This window comes from Strix aluco, chromosome 13 (genome assembly GCF_031877795.1).
Source record: "Strix aluco isolate bStrAlu1 chromosome 13, bStrAlu1.hap1, whole genome shotgun sequence".
Lineage (NCBI taxonomy): Eukaryota > Metazoa > Chordata > Aves > Strigiformes > Strigidae > Strix > Strix aluco.
In genome coordinates, this window is record NC_133943.1 from 11275723 (window position 1) to 11285364 (window position 9642).

General features: G+C 46.6%; 1 protein-coding gene across 1 annotated transcript; it reads left to right on the plus strand.

The window, feature by feature from the left end:
• Positions 1–3115: 3115 nt before the first annotated feature.
• On the plus strand, positions 3116–9042 carry BOD1 (biorientation of chromosomes in cell division 1). Its single transcript, XM_074838188.1, has 4 exons — positions 3116–3415; positions 4785–4909; positions 6741–6941; positions 8161–9042. The coding sequence occupies exons 1-3, from the start codon at positions 3185–3187 to the stop codon at positions 6937–6939; spliced, it is 555 nt and encodes a 184-aa protein (XP_074694289.1). The 5' UTR covers positions 3116–3184; the 3' UTR covers positions 6940–6941; positions 8161–9042.
• The last annotated feature ends 600 nt before the right edge of the window (positions 9043–9642 follow it).

Here is a 9642-nt window from a genome sequence, read left to right on the forward strand (position 1 = left end):
CCTGAAAGGCAGAGGTGGCAAACACAGGCAAAAGTACTGAGCTCTGGCTCTGATCATCTGCGGTAGAAAACTGTGACTCTGGAAGGATGGTCACTTGCAAATTGAAATTACAGTTAAGTATCCTCATCTCCATGGTCAATCATGGGAATGGGTTTCAGGGGAATAATGACATAGGGAAAAAAAACCCTGTTGCTTGGATTGTCATTTTGATCCAAATAAATTTCTAAGAATTTTTTTTCTAATTATTTCTCCTGAAATAAACTTTCTCTCTAAGGTTTACAAGTTTGCTTCCCCCACAGCCTATTTATCACAATTTATCCCATTGTGAGAATTGCATCTTCAAAAGCAGCAGCAAACAGGTAAGGGTTCTCCCTGATTCTCCTACTGACCTGAACTGTGCAAACTGCCTAAAGCTTTCCTTGAGGGCATGGATATAGGGAGAGTTCACAAATCTCATAGATTTTGTACTATGATGCAAGGAGAGGTCCACAGTTCTCCTCCCTGGGGGATGGGCTCCTTTATCTATCCCACCACAATTTAATATGCTTGCCTGTGTGCTATGATGCTGGAGCAAAAATATCCAGACAGATTAGATTAAATACTATGTTTTTCTCGTGCCCCAGCTACAGATCTCAAAACTGTGAAATAGTGCTTGACCTAGGTCACACAGTCAGCCAACTTGTAAGCAGAACCCAGGAATCCTAGTTATCCCTGCTAACTACCAGCTTTACCCCTTCCCCCACTCCCTGAAACACCAATTGCATGTCCCTTTGTGCTATCCTGAGAAACAGATCACCGCATCCACCTACAGATAAAGGAAGAGGCCTAACACAGGGACTGTGAGCAGTGCTTTGCTAGTAATGTCAGCATCAGCACTGCTCTCCCATCTCAGCACCATCAAGGCAGTTCCAGAGAAGCTGCCATGGCTGGGGATGGTGACAGAATTTAACTGAAGCAAGAAGCTGCTCTGGGTGCTGCAGCTGGGAGGCATCCTGTGTACGAGAGGTTTGCAGTAAGGCTTTATGTCTCCTGCATCATGGATGCTCTGTGTCTCTTTGAGTAATTTGTTAATTGGGAGGAATTTGCACTTGTGGCAGTCCCCAGTAAATCCTGGGTGGGATTCTCCTAAACGCAATGTACTGTTGAGAGGCTGATTTTGCCTTTGAGGTTGCTCGCTCCCAGCCCCACAGAGGGAAGGAGCCCTTCCCAGGACAGCGGGAAACTCGTGCGAAAAATAACTACCTTCTCTTTAGCTCTCTTTCTGCTGCTGCGATTTAGGCGGGCAGAGAGAGACCATCCTTCTGGCTTCTGCTGCTTGTTCCCACATGACTCAGAGGGACGAATTAGTCCCTGCCTCGCCGGCCACCGCCTGCCCTCTGCCGGGGCCGCCGCTCCGCTTCCCTGACCGTCGGGAAACCCGGACCGGGCTGCCGGGACCGGGCCCTGCCAGCAGCCACTTGCTTGGATCGTCCCGTCAGACCTCCCCGGGGTCCCCTGCCCGCAGGAGGAGTCAAGGCCGTGTCCCCTAAGAAGTACAGAACGAGGAGATGCAGGCTCATGCAAGATTTTTGTCTCAGAAAAAATGTTTACGTGCTGGTTGCAGAAGTCTCCAGCATGTGCTGTCGATGCTGCTGTATGTACTGCCCCAGCACAGGGCTTGAACGAACAGTAACACACCCCAGTGGATCGCAGTGGGGCAGGGCGTTATGTCAGTTAGATTAATGCATTCCTACCCGGGGTTATCTTCACGTGAAAGGGCAGTGCCTGCACTAGCACGATGCCAGCAAACTCTGTGCTGGCGTGAGCTGGTCACAAGTGGTGGGGAGAAAGGGCTGCTGGCAGCTGTCAGGCAGGAATGTGATTCCACGGATACTTCCGAGTGCCTGGATGAGTCGTGGGAGGTTTACACCAGACTTCGAGTCAGCCAACACGGACTAGTGACAGTGACGAGGCGTCCAGCCAGAGGGACAGCTTTTCCATTCCAGCAGGAGAGCACCCATGTGTCTCCACAGAACACAACAGTTGCATGAGACACTTTTGTCAGTGTAAAGCTCAGGCTCTATACACGCTACCATTTTTCCCTCTTCTCTCCTCAAAGCTGCCAGATGGAAAGGGATAGCTTACGCCGCTTCCAAGCTGCTGAATTTTAATCAGGTAGAGGAAGACAATGCGTTGCACACAAAACATGGCCATCTTTTTGCTCGTTCAGTAGAATTCAAAGTGAAAGGTGAGGATGTACTTAGGCAGTGCATCTTTGTGGAGGACTGGATTATTACATTTATGCACAGCTTGTCCTCCTGCAGTTAAGGTGGGAATATCCTAATGAGTCCAAATCTTCTTCACAATGTGACTAGGAAAGAAAAAAACACTAACACATAGAATGTGTACCCTGTAGGTTAACAGAGGCCCCCTTGATCCTTCACACAGCAGGGACCAATATCGAGTTAAGCCTTTGGCACTGCCCACCCTTTACTAGCGGTGTAACAAATGAAATACAGGTCCCAGTGGAAATCCAGGATGATCCCACGCAAATTGATTTTTTTTCTGAATTTACATCAGTGCTGTCGTCACTACACCATTGAAAAACACTCTTAAGTCACAACCTGGCAGATATCCTCAGGGCAGTCCGAGAGGACAGGGATCCCAGACCGCCAAGCAGCACACCCAGAGGGGCCCGCGAGATGCTGAGGTAAACCCGGGGCCCTCTGCCCCAATCACTGCACCTGGGGAGCGGAGGCCTGACCGACTCTGCTCCGGGCAGACCCAGGGAGCAGAGCACTGCGTGCTCAGCGTCCTGTGACCGACCTGGTGAGCTTATAATAGCACCACAACCACACTGCTCGCCGGGGCAGCCGCGGCCCCAGACAGGCCGCTGGGCGGGGGAAGGCCGACACGCCTCCCCCCTCGAACTACAATTCCCAAGATGCATCGCAAACGCAAGGAGCCCGCCCCTCCGATGCCTTGCTGCGATGCCGTCGCGATGCACCCTGGGATTTGTAGTTCACCGAGCCGCCCGGCGGCCCGACGGCTATAACCACTCCTCCTGTGGAGGACTCCCGTTCCCGTGATGCAGCGCGCCACGGTTACGCAGAATACGGCGCGCCGCCGGCGACGGTCGCGGTGCAGGGGGCCGCGGGCGAGCGGGGCGCAGCCGCTGGCGGGCCCCGGGCGCAGGCCGTGGGCCATGTCCGATAGTGGCGGCGCCGGCGGGGCCGCCCCGGGCGGGGGAGGCGGCGGAGCAGGCGGCGGAGGGGGCTCGGGTGGCGCGGCCTCCGGCTCGGGGCCCGGCGCCACCGACCCGGCCTCGCTGCCGCCCGGCGACGCGCAGCTCATCGCCATCATCGTGGAGCAGCTCAAGAGCCGCGGCCTGTTCGACGGCTTCCGGCGGGACTGCCTGGCCGACGTGGACACCAAGGTAGCGCCGCTGAACCGGGCGGGCCAGGTCCCGGGCAGCCCCCGGGGATCGCCGGCGGGGCGGCCGGTGTCTCATCCCCAGGCCGGAGCTGCGGGCACCGTCCCTGGAACCCGGCTACCGCTGCCCGAAAGGGCACCCGCATCCCCTCCCTTCCCTTCTCCCCGCGGTGTCCCGCACTCGGCACTGGGGGGAGGCCGGCCACGACGGCGTGCAGCAGGTGCAGAGCTGCTCTCTCGATCGGGGGGGTTTCATGCCCCCGCTGCGACCGGCAGCTGCTCTGGAGGTGATCCTGGCTTGAAGCGATAGCGACATCCCAGAGGAGAAACGGGCCACAGAACAGGCTCAGACTTTCCTTTTCTAGCCTAGTCCTTATTGGGAAAACTGTCTCCCATAAGAACGCTGCTCCTCTTGAGCATAATTCCCACATTTCCAAAACAAACATTTGGCCTTTCTTTCTTGAGTAAACGTTCTAAGACTATTGTTTGCAACTAATTTCTTCCTCAGCCACAACATGAGCTCCTGAGCAGTAAAGTTGGGTTGTGCCCAACTGCCCTGTCAAAATTAAACACTGGTGTTTTGCTTTCCCAAACTTTTATGCTTTCAGCAAGAGTCCTGTTTGGGACCTGCAGTCGTCATTTTAGGCCCCCCCTGCAGGTATCGCAAAACCAATTCCCGAAGCTGTCAGGTCATCCGCACAGAGCAGCCATAGCTCAGGGCAGATTTGTCAGGATTAGATATATACGCTTCCCAGGACAGAGACTGCACCTCTGTTACCAACCCTTTCATTCATCATCCCATATACATATCAAATTCCAAAATGTAAGTGTTGCCACCCTCTTCTCCTTTCCTTGCACAGTACCAGGATCTCGATGGTCCTATGTATTTATATGGGTTTCTTAGTTCAATTCCTGTTAACTAGGAATAAGTTTCCACTGATAAAACCTGCATAATTCTTACCTTCTGGGTTAGTGTCACAGAAGCAAATAATTAAGTTCTTTGTCAGTCACAATATTACTCAGCTGGTTTCCTAGGAATTCTGTGATCAAGGGTTTCCAGACAACAAGAACGCTACTTAAACAACTCCTGTCTGCACAAGGCAGTTTGCATTTCACTAAGTAATACTATGAAATGACAACAATTTTAAAACCAAGGTATCCAGCTATTTGAATTATTATAATAGAACACTGACTGACTGTTCTTTACAATTACCAGTTGTGTTCTTAGGTAAAACAAGCTTACCTTTGTTCAGAAAGTGAAAGGATGTCACAGTACTGTACGTGACAGAAGATGTACTATGAAGGACTCTGGCGGGGGATTGTTTTGAGATCTTTTTAGCTGTTTAACTAGAATTTTTAAAATTTTTTTTTAGCCAGCCTATCAAAATTTGAGACAGAAAGTAGACAACTTTGTATCAACCCACCTGGACAAACAGGAATGGAACCCAACAATGAACAAAAACCAGTTACGAAACGGGCTAAGGCAGAGCGTGATTCAGTAAGTAAGCAACATTCTATAAAATTTATTTATCAAATAGCATTACCATTATAACTGTCTTACCACCTAAGTCAAATAAGAACTTGTAGAATTTTTTCACAACACTTTCTGTTGTATTCTCCTGAGTTTCATTACAATAGTTGATGCAGTCTTAAAAGTCTCATCAAAATGTTTACGTTACTGGTTTCCATGAGATTTATATTTTCCTGAGTTGAGCAGCATGGTAAAGTACTCATATTTGCTATCTAGCCAAGTTATTGCTGCAAATAGCCAACACTGTGCCTGCTAGCAAAACTGTACCTGATGTACTGAGCTGAATGACGTTGATCTTTACCTTCAGAAGGGAGAAGAGCCTACATCACTTAAAGAAAAAATCCTGAAGATGCCAACGCTTGTTTAAGTAGACTCCAGCCACTAGCAGGCAGTAATCACACCGGGCTAGCCCGATTTCAAGCAGCAGAGGGTAGCTTCTGTATATCTATTTAAGATACTGCATTTCCAGCATGACAGAAAAGCCAGCTTAAACTGTGCTGCTTAGAGATTTAGGTTTAGTATCTCTTGCTGCTAACTCACTGCAGTCTGAAGTATGAGCCTTAGCTTGTTTGACTAAAAGTCACAGATAAGAACTTTTACTATAAAGTTGTAGGGAGAGGGGCAGTAGGGAACTGGATAATGGCATTTATGCTTCTAAGAAAAGCTATTAGAATATCACACACAGAAGAAACTGTATTTCAGAGCACTTGATAGAACCTGTAAATCATAGTATGTAACATTAGTTTAATCTGTAGAGAAGGGGGTGTCACTGTAAGTACAGAATTTCCTGTCCTTACTTGGAGTCCTTGAGACATGTTTGTCACTTAATGCTGCTTCTTATTCTATGTTACTCTACCACTAGAATGAAGCAGACAATTGAAAAATATTATATCAGAGAGCCTGTAATGAGAAGAATGTAAAGTACTCCCTTTGAGTAGGCTATTAGTATAAAGAGTAGACGTGCAGTATTAGGGAGTTTGAAGAGTCCTATCACTCCTGTAGTTGCAAGACGGAGCACTGGAGGCTGTCCAGATGTGTATGTCCTCTGTTGCATGCGTGTATACGTTGCTGTTACCTGGTGGTGACACGATGTGCCATGACCCTGCACCCACTCGCTCACGGCCACCTTAGTCTTGTGGCTCCTTTTCCACGCGCCAGGCAGAGTCTCAATTTCCTGTCCCCCGCTCCCTTGCAGACATGACTTAAGCCTACTAGACAGCCTGTGCCCCACAATCCAAGAGTCTGACACAGCCCCTGAAGTAATAAGTCACTTCAATTACTAGTGTTCAGTTCCAGAAACTTTGCTGTGTGCTACATGTGCTTGTTTTTATAATTAATACCCATCTGTCTAGACTAACAGTTACAAGCAGTGAGTGACACTCACTGCTTATTAGGGGGCAGGCCTCTTCTCCCTCCAGTCAGCCAAAAAAAAGACTGTGCTCTCACCTGCCCTCCTTCTCAGAATAGCTTGTAATCCTTGTTTGTGCCAAAATGTGTTTGTTTGCTTTCATTTTGACCTCGTTTCCACATGAGCCCTATTAAAGTGGCTCTTGTCCAACATGTCATTTAAGTACCTGGGAGACCAGATGTCAGTTGTTAATTCTGTAGGGAGAAGTGAGAGGGGGTGAGGGGAAATAGGTGATTGAAACAACTCCCTGTTAGAGATCTACTGAGTGGGCTGCAGTTCTCGCCATGTTAATGCTAATTGCAGTTGACATGAGGGCTCTGGAGAATTACTGGAGGAGATTGGGGAGAAGTTTTTCAGAGGAGCTGAATGACTCCCTTGTCTTTGTTCAAGGTCAGGAATGCTTGAAGCTGGAGTGGACAGAATTATTTCTCAGGTGGTGGATCCAAAACTAAACCACATCTTCAGGCCCCAGATAGAGAGGGCAATTCATGAATTTTTGGCTGCACAAAAGAAAGAGGAAAGTGTGCCAGCTCCTCCTCCAGAGCCTGAGAATAAGGATCCTCCTGCTCCATCTCAGGATGCCTCCTAAAGGTCTTGTATCTCTGCACTTACTACTTACGTTTTCCATGTACCTCATCTCTGTAGTTTGTATAATGCAAGATAAAGAAGATATTGTATTCTTCCTGGCTTGACAGAGAGAACACTTTGATCATCAGCATGTTGTCAATGTCAGACAGTCATCTGAGCTGCTTCCACTTAAGTGCTAAAAATATATTAGGACTGAAGACATAGGTATGATGTAAAACAGCTATCAAGGAACACTGTGGACTCTGCCAATGCTGGTTTTGGATCAGGCCAAAAGGCCTTTTATTCCGGTAAAAGCATATCCAGCAGTGATTGACATGGAATTGGCTGGATAGCTTTCAGAACAATATCAAACAGATTAAAAATATATATCCTATACTGAAATACAGCTGAAAGCAGAGTGGTGACAAGTTATTGTGCTTTACCATTGGAAGTTTTAGATAGCTCTTCTTCAGAGCATACACTGGAGTGTTGAATGTTAGTGACTGAAATATTCACTGCTGGAGTAAGGGTAATGTCTCTGGGAGTGAATAACTGTTCATTCCAAATTGACTGGTTTAAATAGAGCAACCTATATCTTTCCAGCTGAAAGGACTGAGGGTGCCTTTGTTGAAAACAAGTTCATTCTGGCTTTTGTGATTAAAATAACTCAAGGGGCCTCAGGGGGCTATAATTGCTACTCTGTCTTAACACAAATGACTATGCACCCATCTCCGCTAAGGCCCTGTATCTTAACGCTGATTTGAATATTGAGGCCTGTGCGCACATTACTGAGGAACCACTATCTTGATGGAAAATTTCAATCTGCAGCTTTGCTGGGGAACTTAAAACCTTACTGCATGAAAGGAAGTTAATTATGAATTGTTCTATCTGCTAGGGCTTTCTGAAAGCAGAAATTTTCCTTATAATCTACAGCTGATTTATTAAGAAGGAATAAGTACCCTACAATAGCTGTTCTTATGCTTGGGATGATTAGAGGAATTAGGGTGATTTTTAACTTAAAAGTTAAAGTGCCTGTAGTATCATCGTGAGTTATTTAGTTATCTGTGACTTGCAGCCTTAATGCCTTGATAGATATTTGCATTTGTCTAGTTCAAGTAGTTTAAAGTCCATTATAACCTGCAGCTAAGTGCAGCTGTTAATTAATATATTCTAATCTATTGTCTATTCAGTGAATTTACTGGTGAAGGTACCATCCTCTAAACTCTCTTTTTTTTTTTTGCAGTGAGTTCCCGATACTAAGCAGCTGCAGTTGCAAAATACGTGTCCTGTTAGATTGGCAATGGATTACTTGTTCCATTTGGTGCAGGACTGCTGTCTGCCAAAGATGATTAACCTTTATCAGACCTGTGGGAAGGCACCGAAATCGGTGAAATTCAGATGCACCCGGAGTTCTGCGTGTGGAGGGACAGCCAAAGTGGGAAGATATTTTTGCTATTAACTGCAATACAGGGAGCAGCATCTATTCTTGTTAGTCATGCCTTCAGGCAAGGGGGTGGGAAGAAAAAGGGAGTTGGCTCTTGTCTGGAGGGAGCAGGGAAATGGTTTGGGATGACACTAGTCTTGGGAGCAGGAAGAAAAGAAAGATATGTTGGGGGGTGGGGTAGTCACTTGGAGACCAAGTAAGAGCTGTCAGATTTTCTTTGATATAAGCCAGACGAGAGGAAGCATCATACACCTCTGCTGCATAACGCAGCATTGAGTGGTAGGTGCCAAGTCAGGTGTAACTCGCTGCACTGCCTGCTTTAGGAAAGACATTTCCTGTTTAAAACTGGAAAGAACACTTCAGGATCAATTAGATAATTTCTGTTGCATCGCAGGAACATGTTTACAAGTTGGCTATGACTATAGCTGATTTAATTCTTATTTGCCAGGTAACTCTGGAAAGCAGAGGGTACCAGAGTAGGTGATCAGTTTGCAACTTGTCTCTTTCAACTTGAAAGACTTCTTTCCCGTGAAATTTCTCAGGTGCCTAGTGGAAACTGTCCTATGCTTTCAGCTTGAATGCATGCAGTGTCCTCTGGATGACAGTCAAGTAGAGAATGTGATCAAATATTCTGCCAGCAAATGTCCATACCTTTTGCAATAAAAGACTTTCAAAAAAGCATCTCTGACTCCTACCTTTTTCAGAATTTAAGGAAAAACTACTTTAAAGAAATCCAGGAGTCTTGATTGCTGGAACCCTAAGGGGAGTATGACATTACACAGGTCATAGATTAATCCAGGTTTGACATGGATTGTTAGTAGAAGTTATCATGAAATAAGATGGATATTAGCATTCCTGTCCATAAAAGGTCTCTCAAAAAATCCAAAGTATCAAACTGAACTGACCTTTCCTCACATCATTTATGAGCTATAAATCCTGAGTAAGTTCAGTCTGATGCTAGTGATGGCAAAGGCATGTTCAACCTTGTGAAAACAATGCAAGTCTGGCAATAGGCTAGAACTACTCCATTTTTTTCCTTTCAGACAGCAGTCTTAGGAAGCTAATAACTGCCTGTGTCATTGAATAACACTTAATGTTTGAAGCCTTGCTATTTATGGGCTACATACCTCAACTGTAGCCTTACCCATAGACCTTGTACATGAACAGATGCAATTCCAGCTATACTCTACTCCCTTTTCAAACCAGCCAATTTGTAGGGAAGATTGATGCTGTGGTTTAATCTTGTAGCTAACTTATTTTGCTTAATACCTCCTCTCAACG